Source organism: Camellia sinensis, chromosome 2 (genome assembly GCF_055761805.1).
Source record: "Camellia sinensis isolate YWXY chromosome 2, ASM5576180v1, whole genome shotgun sequence".
NCBI lineage: Eukaryota > Viridiplantae > Streptophyta > Magnoliopsida > Ericales > Theaceae > Camellia > Camellia sinensis.
This window is the reverse complement of record NC_138962.1, coordinates 203,549,492-203,566,602: the sequence shown is the minus strand read 5'-3', so window position 1 is coordinate 203,566,602 and position 17,111 is coordinate 203,549,492. Positions and strand designations below refer to the sequence as shown.

The following is a 17,111-nucleotide window of genomic DNA, read 5'->3' as shown; positions in this document are numbered from 1 at the left end:
TCAAGGCATGTCCATAAGGCTGACCGGCTATGGGCTCTGACAGTATGGGAACGCAAACCCCGGTTTACCGGGGCACCCTTTTTGACCATTCGACCTAGTGCATATCGAAATCCATAGTGACCATTCCAAACTAGGACAGGTTGCTCACCCGATGTTAGGTTGTTTGAAACCGCTGCGTGCGTAGTGAAACCCTAGCTCCTGACGAAATAGGACAGGGAAACCCTACCCCAACATAGGGGTGTTTTTGGCTCTCACTTACTTGTTATGTGCTTTTGGGGTGCGTCTCCATACGAATGCATATATCAGTTTACAGGGTTTGGGCATCAAGCCTGCGGGCACCAGTTCAGTATTTTGGGATTCAGTTTACCTGAGGGTATCAGTTTACCGGCAGAATTTTGGGGCAGAATTCAGTAGGAGGCACAGTCATTCAGCTCTGCTCATATGGGTTATCGTGAAATCGGGCTGAGATGCTGTCTGTTTTCCCTTTTGCTAAGTAGTCTTGGAACCATAGCATCAGAAGGGTCTGATATCCCCCGGGTACTCTGGACCTGTGTTGTTATGTGATCGGGGGATGAACCACTTGCTGGCAATGCTCAGTTTACTCCAGATGTGGTGGATGGCACGCACTATTTTGAGCATTTGTGAATGCTATTTATTCTGCTTTCTGACTTGGGTATTGAGTCTGTCTTGTTGTATCGAGTCAGTCCTGTTGGGTCTGTCTTGTTATATCGGGTCAGTCCTGTCGAGTCTGTCTCATTGTATCAAGCTAGTCCTGCTGAGTCTGTCTCGTTGTGTCGAGTCAGTCCTGTTGAGTTTGTCTTGTTGTATCGAGTCAGTCTTGTTGTGCAGAAGTCGGGTGATTCCGGGGGTGTTACTTTGGATATCACTATTTTGCTTTGTGTTTGTCCTTTTGAGTCTGTTTCTGCCAGGGAGCCAGTTATGCCAACAGATTTGAATGAACAGCAGTGATTTTCACACTCTTGTGTTTGCTTCTGCCGTGTACCAGTTGTGCCAGAAGTATTGAATGGAATGACAGTGCTCTTCGCCTGCCTTTTCTGTGCCTTGAAATCATTGTATCGACCTAAGTTTTTTTCAAAACTTTTTTTTGGACACTGCGGTGAAAACGAAGAGGAAGGAATTCCTCGGGATTTGCAAAATTTTGATCATTTGAGAGAAAGAGAGGCATGCTAAGCCCTTAATGAATGAAATCATGCTTGTTAGCGTGAGTACTGAGAAGGACCCTGGCTTGATCCAGACTGGTTTCACACTATCTTTAGCCCGAGCGATTTGTCGCTTTCTTAAAAACTTTCAAAAACAAAATGTTTTGCGCGGTCCTGCGAAGACTTGTGTGGGATCACTCTTGAGATTGTGCAGCTTAGGATCGCTCTCAGCCTCGAGACTCGACCCCTCATTTTCAAACCTTGAACTTGAATTCAGAAGGTTCAACGATCAACCACAATGTGAAGCCTGTGTGGCCTGATTTGAAGCAGCCCATGAATTAGGGGCAGGGAAGTCAGATCAAGAAGATTAGACCTCATCAGAAGAAGCTTGCAAAGCTAGAACAGAAGTACCCTTCAAACTAGGGGCAAAGATGTCAGACGTGCTCGAAGAGCCGAAGATGAGTCCTCTTGCAAATCAACAGCCACTCTCCTGGATACGGATGGCTTCAAAACCCTAAAACCATTTGGCATGGATTTGCGACACTTTTACCCTTTGAGAGGCTCGCTGGGCCGAAAACCCGGAAGGGCGACCCAGGCAAAAGTTAGAGCAAGAGAAAAATACAAAAAAGAAAAAAAAATGCAAAGAAAAGAACAAAAAAGAAAATCAAAAAGGAAATGAAATGAAAAGAAATGAAAAGAATTGAAAAAAAGAAAAGAAAAACAAAGCTCGCAAGGTCGAAAACCCGCATCGGGCGCCTTGGCAAAAGTTAGAGCCTAAAAAGGAGAGGTTAAATACCCGAGTGTACCTTAACCCCGAACTACGTAAGGCTTGATTCCCATCTTTGGGATACGTAGGCAACTTCATTCTGAAGTCCAGCCACAAACACTTCCAATTCGATCATGTCCATGTAATGGTTCTGATAATCTTTGTCTTTTCTGTATCCGGGAGTTTGGTTGCAATCGTCGCTCTGAGGACTGATTACAATACACTACGGGGCCATTCAGACAAGGGGCAACTTTCCGTTGCCATTCAATGCGCTGCGGTGCCGTGCAAACAAGGGGCAACTTTCCGTTGCCATGTAGCTCTCTTCGAGCAAGGGGGCAATTTTCCTCCAAATCCGAGGTTGTGCGTCTCAAGAGTGGGTTCCGTGCTTGTTAAGCATTGGCCGTTTGCAAAAATAGTTTTTGAGAATTTTTACTGAGGTTGACTGATCCCTCGAAAATTATTCCATATTTTCCAAAACTGGACCATTTTCTTAGACCCAAAAAAGGAAAATTTTCAGTGCTCATAGCCTGACTTGCATGATTTCAAATCAAAAATCGAACAAGTGTGTTAATCTAACTCTCATATTGGTCAAAATTTGTTTTAGTAGAAAAACAAAAACAAAAAATGGTCAAAATAATGAACTAGGGGCACAGTTGAGTCAGGCTTCCTGTCTTTCCCCCGTTGTCAGAACATACTTGCCAAGAAGGGCACTCTACTTGCCAGAAAAGGGCACAACTGAAGTCAACAGCAAAAGGGCTAAAAGCTCTCTCATCCTCCAAGCAACGAGGAATCAAGTCAAGTACGAAGCACGAACTGGGATGGGGCGAGATATCCCATTCCCTCCTCTGGACAGATCTGATCACGTCCGAACTCCCTAACAGAGCATCATCAACCGACGTCAGCTACAGATTTGCTACACACCCAATTGTAGCGCAGCCCCTCTGTGGGAGGAATTCACTGTTGTGAACAAGAATCAAAAGTTGGTAGAATACCAGGGGCAAGGGCCCACGACTTCCTGTTTATCCATCAACCACCCAGGGGAGGGATTGAAAAAAAGAGAGATTGAAGAATAGAGAGATGTGCGATGAGAGAAAAAGTGAGAAAAGGGCTTTTTCAAAAAAAAATGGAGCTTGAGGGCCGAGTGATGTGAGGATCACAAATGAGAGAGGGTGGGAAACAATACCCGGTGAAACAGGCTCCCTGTGCACGTCTGTGTGTCGTGTCTTTTGTTTTGTCTCGATTCTTGTCTTGAGTCGTTCCGAGCGTGTCTCGATGTGTTTAGGTTGTTTACCTTTTGTTTTTCGTTGTTGAGTCTTTTTCACTGTGTTCAGTCGTAGGCTCAATACCCGGTTAAAAACTCTTTTCTTAATTTCAAATAATAATTGTTTTGTGCTTAGAGTGCTGTGCCATTCTTCACGTTTGTGCAAAACAAGATTCGTTCTTTCATAAAATCGCAGGGTTCAACCCAGGTCATGTGAGAACAGTAAAACCAGGACCTATCTGAAGCTACATGGGTTCCGGACTGTAAAGCAAAAGAAAAGAGGGAAAATCGAAGCATCTCAGTGTGTTTCACCTTCAGCAAATTCCGTGATTGTACTCCGGACGTACCTCTTCAGGGCCTTGTCAATGCTCCGAAATATGAGTGTACCTCTACCTCAGGCGCAAGATCAATCTTGCATTGTGATGCACGTTCCAATTGCATTGTTATGCACCCACTTCACTAGCATTGTTATGCTCATTCATTGCATTGATTTTGCACATCTATCCAGCATTGTCATGCTCATTACATTTGCATTGTCATGCACCTTTTCACTTGCGTTGTCACGCACTTTCCACTTGCATTGTTATGCACGCTCTCTTATTCGGAAACACTGGGATACGTCCTTATGCTTTCCCTTCTCATTCGGAAACTCCGGGATACGTCCCTATGTTTCTTTCTCTTTTTCCGAAACTCCGGGATACGTCCCTATGTTTCTCTTACCTTTCCGAAGCACCGGGATACGTCCCTATGTTTCTTCTCCTTTTTCGAAACACCGGGATACGTCCCTATGTTTCTCCTTCTTTCCGAAACACCGGGATACGTCCCTATGTTTCTTCTTCTCATTCGGAAACTCCGGGATACGTCCCTACGTTTCTCTCTCTTTCCGAAACACCGGGATACGTCCCTATGTTTCTTCTCCTTTTTCGAAACACCGGGATACGTCCCTATGTTTCTCCTTCTTTCCGAAACACCGGGATACGTCCCTATGTTTCTCCTTCTTTCCGAAACACCGGGATACGTCCCTACGTTTCTCTCTCTTTCCGAAACACCGGGATACGTCCCTACGTTTCTCTCTCTTTTCCGAGACACTGGGATACGTCCTTATGTTTCTCTCCCTTTTTCCGAGATACTGGGATACGTCCTTATGTTTCTCTCCCTTTTCCGAGACACTTGGATACGTCCTTATGTTTCTCTTCCTTTTCCGAAACACCGGGATACGTCCCTACGTTTCTTTCTCCTTTTCTGAAACACCAGGATACGTCCCTATGTTTCTTCTCCTTTGTCTAATCCTTGGGATACGTCCCTAATCTTTGGGATACGTCCCTAACCTTTGGGATACGTCCCTAATCCTTGGGATACGTCCCTAATCTTTGGGATACGTCCCTCATCTTTGGGATACGTCCCTAACCTTTGGGATACGTCCCTAATCTTTGGGATACGTCCCTAACCTTTGGGATACGTCCCTAACCTTTGGGATACGTCCCTAACCTTTGGGATACGTCCCTCATCTTTGGGATACGTCCCTCATCTTTGGGATACGTCCCTAACCTTTGGGATACGTCCCTAATCCTTGGGATACGTCCCTATGTTTCTCCCTCTTCAGTTAAAAGCGTTCGGAATACGTTCCAATGCTCACACCATTCCGAAACACCGGGATATGTCCCTATGTTTCTCCCTGTCCCATTTCCCCACATAATTTCAGTGTGTTTGGAATTCATCTTAGGTCGCATTGTCATGCACACCTCTTCACTTGCGTTGTCACGCACATTCCACTTGCATTGTTTTATCAAACCGGCTTCGCGAAAGCGTATAAGTCCAATTACAAACCGGCTTTGCGTAGCATATAAGTCCAATGTTCAAACCGGCTTCGCGTGGCGTATAAGTCCAATTATCAAAGTCTTCCTGCATATCATTTGCATCCTGCCCCTGAACTACGCTGGTTTGATTCCTTGCAAAGGGATACGTAGGCAGCCTGTGGGCACAACCATTCATTCATCTGTATTTTGTTTGTTTGTCCAAGTCTTCGGCCTTGTCAAAAATGGGTCGTCTCTGGGCTTTGACATTCACTCCCGTCATTGTTATGACTTTCGAGTTCTGTCAAAGAGGGGCAACTGTAGACACCCCATTTTTGACCGCCCTTAAGACTTGGGCACTACTGATGGTTTGCTCGGTGTTGAGAGATGTGCAGGGCAAAGATTCAATTTCTTTGGCAAGGAGAGAGGCAAATCCTTCAAAACACTTTGTTTAGGGGTTTGGAGTTGAAGAAAAGAGGAAAGGAGAGGAGAAAACTGGTCTGGGAAAAGTTCGGCATGAATCCGGGTAGAAGCAAGTCGAGCAGCCCTCGCTAAATCGGGCTTATCTATCTGTACACTTGGAGTTTAGCTATGGGGCCACCACCGTCGGAAAGCTTACTTCCGGGGCTTCATTTTGCACTCAAGAATCTCCTAGAGCCAAGTCCGGGTGGGGGAGATATGATCAGTTGAAGTCGGGCATCATCCCGGTTGGATCGAATCTGCGCGGCTTCACGGAAAAGGGCATAACGTTTTGCACAGAAGGAATTTTAATGCAAGGTTTGCGCCATTGGAAAGCTAACTTCCGGGGCTTCAATCTGGACATCCACCGGCACTTTTTTGACCTCACCGGCCACCCATCGGCACTCTATTTGTGCCGGCCGGCAATTTATTGTGCCGACCGGCCATTTATTGTGCCGACCGGCACTTTTTTGTGCTGACCGGCAATTTTTGCTAGCCGACGACCTTCCGGAGCATTCTGCAGATTGAGTGGAGCTGGAATGCACAGAATTGATCCCCCACGTGCATGTGTGCTTGTTTTGCACCCTTTGCACACCTTTGGCCCCTTTTCTTGCACCCTTTGCTCAAGGCTTCTTGAGGAAGCCTTGACCCCTTTTCTTGGCTTCCTCAAGAAGCCTACCAGCTGTCCAAGCTTCTCCAATAAGCCTTGAACCCCTTTGACCCTTTGAAGCTTGTCTTAGAAGCTTAGCATTGCTTATATAAGGACCTCTCCTCCTCCTTTGTTGAGGTTAGAGATTTTTGGAACAAAAAACCAGAGATATATAGATATATCTGATATACATACATACAAACCTCCATCTTTCTCCATATCTCTCTCATTCAACCATCAAACACCCTTGTTCTTGGGCCATTTCTTCATCAACTCATAGCACAAGGCATCCAACGCCTATTCCAACAGCTTGAGGCTGTTCTCCAGAGCTTAGGAGCACCTAAACTTGGTCCAAGAGGTGCTGGTTCATTGGTCTACAAGGGTGAGTCCTCATCTTCCCTTTTCTAGCCTTTTCTTGCTTCATATCTAAGCCATAGTTTCTTGCACCTTTGGGCTCCGACCTAAACTTCAAATCATCATATTTTGAGGTCCTCTTCATGTTTGATTGAGGACCTCTTGCTGTTTGAGGACAGTAGCTTGCACTTGCTTCAATATCCTCCTTGAATGCCATAATCTTGCATAGAATTTTTGGCTTGTGTGTGATCTGTTTTAGAGCCTGATGTAAACTGAAAATAGGCTTATTTTGAGCCCCTCTTCAACATTGAAGAAGGGCTCAACACTGTTTGGGATTTCCATGTTGTACTTCCCTTTATATCCTCTTTTTGGTCCCATTTTTGTATGTCTTGGCAGCCCCTGATGTTGCTGTTTTTGGGCTGAGGTCCGAACTCAAAACAGCCATATTTTGACCCCCTTGTCATGTTTCATTAAGGGTCTTTGGCTGTTTGGTGAATATTTTGTGTACTTCATGTTATAGCCCTTTTGTGGCCTTAATCTTGCATAAATTGTTTGCCATGCTTGTATCTGTTTTCGAGCCTTGCTATGAACTGTAAATGTGCATATTTTGGGCCCCTCTTAAATGTTGTTGAAGGGCCCTAACATGTTTGGAGTTAGTAGCTGTGAGTTGCTTCATAATCTCATGTTTAGGGCCGTTTTTGTATGCCATTGTTGCCCTATCTTTGTTTGCTTTTTGGCCATGAGTTGTACTGTAAAAATGCTTGTCTCAGAGCTTTCTTGCTTCTGTCTTCATGCTCCATGTCTATATTGTGCATGCTTTGTATAGCTGTAAGCCATTTCGGGTGCCAAAAGTCCATGTTTCGGGACTATTCCATGCATCGGGTGTGTTTTCGCCTCATTTCGGGGCTGTTTTCCCCACATTTTGCTGCTGAAATCCCATTGGCATGTTTGCATATCATTTCCATGCCATTGCATTGCGTATGCCATTGCCTCGGTTTGCGTGCCCGTGTGCACGCATTTCGAGGCACTCCATTTTCATTCATCGGCCTCTTATGTGAGTGTGGCTGAGGCTCTCTCATGTTAGTATAAGTCCATGTTGCATTCTATATGCCGTTTTAGCCATTGCATAGCATATGCCATTGCCTCGGTTTGCGTGCCCGTGTGCACGCATTTCGAGGCACTTCATTTTCATATTATGGCCACTGTTTTAGGCCTATTTGGGGCTGCCTAATTCATGTTTAAGTCCATCTTCTATTTGGTTTGCATGCTTACCTTGCATGTTTGCTTGTAAGCTTTGCATGATTACATTGCATTGTTCATGTTGCATGATAGCTAACATGCTTAGGTTGCATTGCATCAACATGCATTCCTTGTCCCTTGATTTGGGTGATAGGGATTGGGAGTTTGTTTGATTGATTTGCATTGCATTTGAAATCAAAGTTGCATACTTGGTTCTTTGGGCCATCATGCATGGAAATGCGTGATTGGTGGTCCGAGAATCGAGGCACATGTCCCTTTGAGTCATTACAATGATAAGAGACATGGTTGGTGCATATATGCCTTGAAATGTGCTGCCATGCTTTGCCTTGTCCTCTGTTGCTGTGGGTTGCAGGTTCTGCAGGAATACTCTGCCGACCGGCAGTGTAAGGTGCCGGCCGGCAATCTTTTCTCTGCCGACAGCTTCAATTTTGTGCCGGTGGCAACATCTCAGTGCCGGTGGCAATTTCACCCAGCCGGTGGTGTCTCCCAGCATCCAAGGAAGCAGTCCTGAAATTTTGGCAGCCTCTAGAGGAGCACAGGAAAGAAAACAGAGGCAGCCTACGCATGGCGGCGCGCTTCCCGAGGCGATTTACTGTTTTCTTAGAATAATTAATTTGTTAATTAATTTGTAATATTTAATTAGCTCGCGTAGTTAATTAATTTGTAATATTTATTTGGTTCCTCCGAGCGAGGGCATATTTGTAATAAGTGTGCGTGCGTGTGATGTATGTCTTCCAACCCCACTTCTTTCTTCCCTTTTATTTACCTGCTTATGATGGTAGATTAGGGCACATTTATTTTAGCATACCTTATGCTATGCATGCGTGCATCCATGCATTTGTATTGCATGCATTGGGCTCGGTACATCACGCTAACTGCATTTGTACTTCAATTCAAAAATTGACTATGTGATAGTTGTGCATTTCTCACATGCCATGTTTAGGATAGCCGAGCCTATCTAAATTGCATCTTGTATGTGTTGCATTAGGCAATTTAACATGAACTAGGACACGCACATTTTTGCTAACTAGTTTACTGTTTTGGCATGGAGTACTAGGTAAGCTTTTATGCTTTAGCATATCGCATGCGTGTGAATGTTGTCATGATAGCATGATCACCATGAGGCTAGCTGCTTATGTGATATAACTGCTTGAATGCCTGTGGATGGAGGTTGAATTACCTAAATTGGAATAATGCATTAAAACTGTGAGTTTTAAGCCCACTAGATAGTGGCAAAATCATCTTTTCTAAAAGCCCACTCGAGGGTGGCAAAACCTGCATTTTAGCCTACTTGCGAGTAGCAAACCATTTTCAAAATAAACATGCTATGTTTTGTTCCAATTTAGGCAATTTGGTCTATACTTGTTTCCTGCGCGCATAACATAGTAATTCTAGGCTAATAAAAGGAATAAGAACACATAACGTTTTCAAAATAGGATATCACGGTTAGTAGAGGCCGGTCTTCGGACCGGGCGAAAGGGGGTGCTCATAGCTGACCTTCCCCGATCGTACCCAAGCTCCCGAGCCGAGACAATTCCGGTGATGACGGACACGTGGCCTTCGGCACCGAGTCAGGGTTTCCTAAATTCCCCCATTTAAAAAATATTTAGGTGGCGACTCTGTATCTGGCAAAGCAGTCCATGTTTGGCACTTCTCTCAAAAAAATCTATTTCTCAAAACGATTTGCCAGATTTGGACTCTTTGGTTCAGATTTAGAACCGTAGCACAAAATCGAGTCCGAACTGTAGCGCGAGGCCCTCCCCGGGCGCTGTTACAAAGTGCTGGGAGCACGATTTTCCCGTTCGAGCGGCTATTCCCCCGCTCGAGCGGACATAAAAAATCTGGGTTTTCCAGATTGAGTTCTTGAGCTCCAATTCGAATTTCAACCAACAGAACATGCATGTTATGGCTCAAATCTCAAATATAGTTATGCTAACATGCCATAAACACCAAAACACATTACAATGGAGCCCAATTCACAATTAATTCACATGCATGCCCCAATCTCCCATCAACTCATTCTAATACAAACAAAATCATACATTCAAAGCTCATATCTTAGTTATTCAAACATGCATGCTAATCTTGATTTCATTTCCATCCTAAACAATGCAAATGGTGTTCATTCTCATGGAATACAACAAAAGCATGCTTGCATGTAAGATTTAACACCTTTATTTCCATGTTTAACTCAATACATGCTAGATTATGCATTTCTACAACAATTATATACATGCATGCCTTCATTGACCTTCAATTGAACACAAACAACTCAATTTCCTAATAATCAAGCTAACTCATGCTCTTGGCCATTAACCACACTTGAATTTACAAATTTGCAAACAAAAATCCATGAGTTTACTTACCTAAGAGTTCAATCTTCCAAACTATAACAAAATCTTGGGTTTGATCTTCAAGTTTCCCAAACTTTGAGCCAAAATCACCCAATTCTCCCCCTCTCTTTCTAACAGCCGACCCTCTCTTTGTTTTTCTTAGAGTTTGATCAGCCAAGGGAAGTTATGAGGAGAGAATACAAGGTGTAGTGTCTTAACACTACCAACCCCACTAACATCAATTTAATAATAATGAATAATTGGCACTAATTCAACAATTAAATCAATTTAATCTGACCTGAATCAATTTTCAATTAAATTTCACCGTAGGTTCTAAAAATTATGCCAATCACAATGGCGTAATCAATTTCGGGTTCTGTGGCCGATAAGGCCTCCAATTTAATTCCCAAGGCAGATTATTCAAACAGATATTCCTACGATGAACAGATAGAAGTTCAAAGCCGTATATTTTCACATAATGGCACACAAAATCATACTAAACACATAATCATACTCATATTAAGGACCAATTAACATATTACGGGACAGGGGTATCACACTCCCCTTGCAGGGTAAACTAGAACTTCCAACTTTTGCAATTCATGATTTTTTTGTGGGTTTGGTTGTAAAGTTACAATTCATGATATTTTTTTGCTTGAATCTGAATATTTTTGTGGGTTTGTAAAGTTGAATCTGGATATTTTTGTTGAATCTGGATGTTTGGTTGGTTGAATTTGAATATTTTTTTGCTTGAATCTAAATATTTTTCTGGGTGTTTGGTTAGGTTGATGATTTTGTGATATTGCATGTTTGCATTACCTGTGTGTGTTCTATGGCAGTTGAAAGGATGGTACAACAAAGATGATGTCGTTGCTGAGTGGAAGGAAGTGAAAGGGCATATGCATTTAGACATCCATTGTTATGTGAGAAGGCCTAATCTCTTACCAGACCTCGCTGCAAAGTTTAGATACCACATATTCTCAAAGGAGTTGCCATTATTAAGTTCAACTAGGCAACACCGATACCTCATCTATGTAGAAAGCACTTGACACATCCAAAGAAACAAATGATAGAAATTTGACAGGTTTTGCATAACTAGCTCTTATTGATGGTGTGATTATTGTGCAGAATTTCCTTTTATCAGCAATTCAATGAGTTGGAATGCTGAGTTTTAGACCTTATTGAGGATTTTAATTTTTAACTGAATAGATTATTGAGTTGGGATGGATGATTTATAGTTGAACTCTTCTCTGTCATAGCATTGCAGGTTCTTAAGGCTATGATGCATGGAGATTCTCTGCTTTTCACTGAGCATCAAGAATTATTGGATGCATTTGTTCGAGTTTATTTCCATTCCAGTTTGAAGAAATACAGCCGCGTGGAATGTTGGGGCCCACTTAAGGATGCTGCAGAGGTACTTTAACCGGCGCACGCATGACTAATACACTGAGACATATCTTAGATTGAAGAATGTTAGATAAAATGCCCTTTTCTTAGCAACCATGCCTTACCAAGCTAGCACATGTTTGTTTGTAATGTCACCCTTTAATAATCGATCAAATTACAACCAAATGCAAATTCTATAATTTCCATAAATGATCCTGAGTTGAACTTTCATTTGAATTTGATCATATAAAGTTAAGTTGATTTATCAAACCTTTTCAGGGAAGACGAGGAGATCAAATCAGTGGTTTGTTAAATTCGAAAATGTGTAATTTATCTTAGAGATACATTTTGATCCAATGGTTTAAATTGTCTCATCTAAACTTCAATGGTTGAGATGTTTCCATTTCCCGCCTAAATGCTCTTTGAGCATCAACGGTTGAGATCAATTACCATCAAGATCTAATGGTCCAAAATGTAAATTGAAGAAAATCTCTCTCTCTCTCTCTCTCTCTCCTCTCCGTCACAGATACTCATCTTCTCTCTCACTCTGATTTCAATTTTTGAACTCTCTCTCTTTCTCTACCTGCATCGAAGCCCATCCTGTGTGACGACCACCGACCATCACAACGCCAACGACCACTGACCACCTCTCCTCTGTGTGTCATCCTTTCTCAACAACACCACCGACCACCTCCTCTCCTCTCACCTTCCTCTTTCGTCTCTCTCCCCTTGCAAGGTAAACTAGAACTTCCAACTTTTGCAATTCATGATGTTTTTGTGGGTTTGGTTGTAAAGTTGCAATTCATGATATTTTTTTGCTTGAATCTGAATATTTTTGTGAGTTTGTAAAGTTGAATCTGGATATTTTTGTTGAATATGGATGCTTGGTTGGTTGAATCTGAATATTTTTTTGCTTGAATTTGAATATTTTTCTGGGTGTTTGGTTGGGTTGATTTTGAAATGAGAAATGAATTTTCATTTTTGAAATAGATTTTGAATCTCGATATTTTCATTTTTAAAAAGTTTTGGGTCTAAAATGGGTTTCACTTGATATATATACATGTATAGTCTAGTGTATAAAATTGATGAAGGGTTGGAGATGTTCTTAGTAAAATGTTTAAGACCCTAAAATATTTTCTCTAAATTTACTACATAGCAGGGGTTGGGTCTTGGTTGATTCCCAAACTAATCAACAACAGCATATAATAGTACACGTCATTGGGAGTATATTTAGGAGTATCCAACGTTACTCAATAAATACTTACCAGATCTAAGTATGTAGAGATGTTCAAAGTAATTGGAGAAATGATTTGTTTAGGTTGTATGATGCATTTGAATCCAAAGAATGTCAAATTAAAGGGAAAATTTCCAATAAGTCTTACTTTCCCATGAAATGTCAATTAGGTCTTATTAACACTTGAATCAACTCTCTCAACATAGTGCTAATATGATTGAAGAGGAAATTCTATGGGGAAAATAGGATTTAACTGGTCAAAATTAAACTGTTTTGATGTATGTTTTCCCGTTCTTGATTATTAGGTTATCCTTTATGTTTACTTAACTTTCGTTAGCTGTTAATGGATGCAGTTATATTGAATTTATTGACAGTATATTTTGTGTCATTTAGCAGGTTCATGTATAGTCTAATGTATAAATTGTTTTCTTCTCAGTTTCATGAAACCCTATATTTCACCTCCTATCATTTCATAGATATCTATCGGGTTATAATTTCTACTGGGTTTTGTTTGTTTTGATGTTTTTGTGAAGTTTAAGGTGCCATTCATGGGTACTCTGTTTCATGAAATTAACTGTTCTGTTTTCATATCCCTATTAAATAAAAAATGGGTATAGGCTGATATGTTGCATTTACTTTCCTAAGATTTGAATCGGAGAAAGAAAGAGAAACTTTTGTAGTGGAGAATAAACAGAAGATATTTGTAGTTTCAATTATATTCGTAGCAATAAAATTTGATGTTATCTGCCACTTTAACAACAAATTTAGTACATCACTAAATTTGTCTTTCTTGGGTTAATAAAAATCCCGGTGATATAATTCCAAAGGGAATGGTTACCTTATGCATATGATTTTTTGCTTCTTTTTTATTTCTATAATTTAAAAAAAAAAAAAAAATCTATTAGTAGCCATGCATATGCAAAGGCTATTCATGCTGCTTAGCATTTCATCTATATTGAAAATCAATATATGATAGGGTCTTCATACAATTGGAGCTTCTACAAAGACATAGGTAAGGAACTATTCCCTCACATGCAAAAATCATGATGTTTATATTTTTTTTTTTTTTCTGAAAGCACAAATGATAGAATCTTATATAGACCGAAGACTACCCAACCAAAACTTAAAAAAGTTTTATCTGGCATTTTTGTTTATGTTATGCAATATTAGATATTATGGTATGAAAAAATTGATGCAATTTAAGAATACCTGGTAGACTTGAGCATGGTTAATGATTATCTCAAAACTGGATAGTTGAAGTCACTTTTGGCATGAAATTTGGTTTGCAGAAGTGGCTTACAAACTCCACTAAGTATATATACACTCCTATATGACGATTTCATTGCATAATTGAATCTCAATCTCTCTTTCTCTCTGAAGAAATCTGGAACAAGAAACTACAATGGAGGAGGCATTGCTTTCAGGTAAAATTCTAGTTTCATAGGCTTTCAATTTTGGTTTTCCCCAATGTTTTGATTTGTAAATTTGGGTTCTGATTGACAGAGAAGAGCGATGTAGTAGAAGAAAAACAGATCTTTGAGAGATGGAGTTCGTATCAGTACGTGGAAAGGGCTGGTTCTATAATTCCAACAGCTTCCTTGGCTGGAACTGAAGTCAGCGTCGACGAAATTCGATCTGCTACTGCTTCTTCTGATCGATATTACCCTCCTTCTCTTCACGCCTCTTTGATCAGCTCACCTGAACCAGATCCTAATGGTAATCCAATTCAATAATATCCCCAATTGATTCACTCATTCACAGACACACACACAAACAATTGTAGTTCAAAATTTGTGAATTTTGTTGCTGCATACTAGGAAAGTTATGTTTCATTGGATTCACACATATATATGCATATAAACAATCACAGAAACAGTACAGTTTAATGTTACATTGAAATCTCAGCAACCCAGCAGAGGGTTTTGTTTTAACAATTGGTTACTACAATACCCAGAAGAAAGTTTTGATATTTTTTGCTTTTGAATATTTTGTGTGTTATTTTATGGTTCAGAATTTGTGAATTTTGTTGCTGCATTTTAGGAAAGGAAAGTTGTGTTTGGTAGGATTCACTAAACAGTGAAACATGTTCAGTTTAAGTGTTGAATTTGGTGTTTCTACTAAATCACTGGTTGAGGAAGTTTATGGTTCAAATTGGATTTTGATCTCATCCCTATGTTTAACATTGCCAGAGATATGATATTTACTGTTAGCTTTGGCCTTCATGAATTTGCATTTTCTTAGCCTAGCAAAGGAATTTTGCAACTCACATGTGAGTTAAATCTCTCAGTAATGTAGCATCACTCTACTAAATTTTAATCCAAATCAAGAAAAAAACTAAAGAAAACAAATTCGCAGCAATCTACAAATCTGACCTATTAGAGGTGTTTTAAATTATTTGTTTTCTTGAGCTACATTCACCAAGGATTAGTAAAACAATGGAGTCACGAATAAAGTGTTTAGGCATATAGACAATTACTTGAAGTGATTATGGGCACTGTATAGTCGATTAGGCTATTGGGTTTTATTTACATGGACTATTCGATTTGAATTGATTAGAACACATTATGATGTACTGAAGGCTAATATGGCAGCATAGCTTCATCGATTGCTTCCCTGCAAGTACTAGACTATAACATATTATTTTGGATGCTAAACTATGAGCCAATTTTTGCAGAGCAAGTTCTCATTTATCAAGGTGGATATGGAGGAGATTATGGTGGAATGTCTAATGAATTTCAGAGGTGAGGTTCAATAATAACTTACAGAATATTGATTTTCTAAGGACCTATTCAATAATTAATTGAGGTGATAACTGCATATTTTTTAATAATTGTGGGTTCAATTGCCCTTGTTTTGGGGCTCCATTGTTTTAGCTAAGAATGAAAGAAAAAAGGCTGATTGGGATGCCATGGGAGGAGGATATGTTACTATGCTTCTTTTTTTTCAACACTATTTATTGAGTGTTAACATAACATACATTATTGGGCTCATCTATTGACAATTTAAGCTTTTGGGATAACTGGCGTTCTATCCGTTAATGAATGAGAGCATGGTCACATGTGAGTGAGAGTGTTAAGGATACAAATAATGAAGTTACCCATACATCTTGATGAAGTTACTCCTTTCTCTAACAGCATAAGCTTTCAATGTAATGGTAGTGAAACTTACTTGGTTGTAGCAAACAAGGAGACTGGTTGAGGATTTTTTCTGTGTCTTTACTTACGGTAGACGGTTTAATAGAATTAAGTAGTTCTTTTGATTTGCTACATCGTGTTTTAGTTGAGAGTAAAGTGGCCTTTGATATGACAATAAATAAATGCTTTCCTAAGCTTTTATGCTTGAAATTCCTTTACTGAATACTGATTGTGAGCATATTTTCTTGTTGTAGGTGCGAACAATTTGATTCCCATGGAAATTGCACTTAAAATTGCTGAGAAAATCAGAGCACGTGAGAGGTTTGCAGCTTATATTGTTATTCCGATGTGGCCAGAGGGCAATCTAACAGGTGCTGCTACACAAAGGATTTTATTTTGGCAGGTAGGAACCAATTATGACTTCAACGCATAGCATTGTACTTCTGCATTTTAAAGGCAGCTTCAGAGATGGATAACTTTGTTGCTTTTTTTTTTCATTGGATTAATTTATTTTCAATGGGAAATCAAAAAATTCTATTAATCTGCCCATCAGTGTATATATTTCAGAAGGATCAATTTTTGATTTTGAAATTATCTCTCATTTATTGTACAGAACAAAACAATGCAAATGATGTATGAGACCATTTACAAGGCTTTAGTGGAGGTCGGGCTTCAGAATGAATCCACCCCACAAGACTATTTGAACTTACGTTCACATTTGGAAAGCACTGGTGTGCATTGTTTGTTGTTTGTTGTTTGGTCTTAAATTACAGATGATTGGTTGATGTGCATTGTTTGTTGTTTTGTTTTAATTAAATTATTTTAGAATTGCAGAGCACTGGCGTGCATTGTTTGGTATCCAATTTTAATTTTTTAGAATTGTAGAATATTAGCTGGTGTGCATTGTTTGGTTAATTTTATTTTATTATAATTGCAGAACATTAGTTTATCATTTTAATTTTAATGAACATTATAAATTTTATATGTTTATTCCTTAATTTGCATTAAGACTAGGGAGAGTTATTATTTTTAATTGAATTCTGTAGAGGGTATGGTACAAGCAAAATTATTAACAATTCTTTAAGAAGAAAAAATGTTACAGACTCCACATGTTTTAACATGATACGTATATAAATTATAAATATATTTCGATCTCAATGTTATTTACACTGTGCCTTTAGATACGGATATACACTAGTCTTTAATATGAAAAAAATAACTTAATGGAAGATAAGGGGTGGGCAACGGAATGGTTGGACCGCATGACCCGTCCAAACCGACCATATCCAAGTGATTTGAGCGGTTTCGAGAGACAAATAAGA

At 40.0% G+C, this 17,111-nt stretch overlaps 2 protein-coding genes across 2 annotated transcripts; both read left to right on the top strand.

Annotated features, from left to right (window-relative positions):
- The first annotated feature begins 10,714 nt into the window (after positions 1–10,714).
- On the top strand, positions 10,715–11,602 carry LOC145820555 (magnesium dechelatase SGRL, chloroplastic-like). Its single transcript, XM_082916609.1, has 2 exons — positions 10,715–11,037; positions 11,295–11,602. Exons 1-2 carry the CDS (start codon positions 10,842–10,844, stop codon positions 11,456–11,458), a joined length of 360 nt encoding a protein of 119 aa, XP_082772735.1. The 5' UTR covers positions 10,715–10,841; the 3' UTR covers positions 11,459–11,602.
- A 2,332-nt stretch (positions 11,603–13,934) lies between these two features.
- LOC145820554 (uncharacterized) lies at positions 13,935–15,527 on the top strand. The gene is made up of 3 exons (XM_082916608.1): positions 13,935–14,079; positions 14,159–14,371; positions 15,330–15,527. The coding sequence occupies exons 1-3, from the start codon at positions 14,058–14,060 to the stop codon at positions 15,398–15,400; spliced, it is 306 nt and encodes a 101-aa protein (XP_082772734.1). The 5' UTR covers positions 13,935–14,057; the 3' UTR covers positions 15,401–15,527.
- The last annotated feature ends 1,584 nt before the right edge of the window (positions 15,528–17,111 follow it).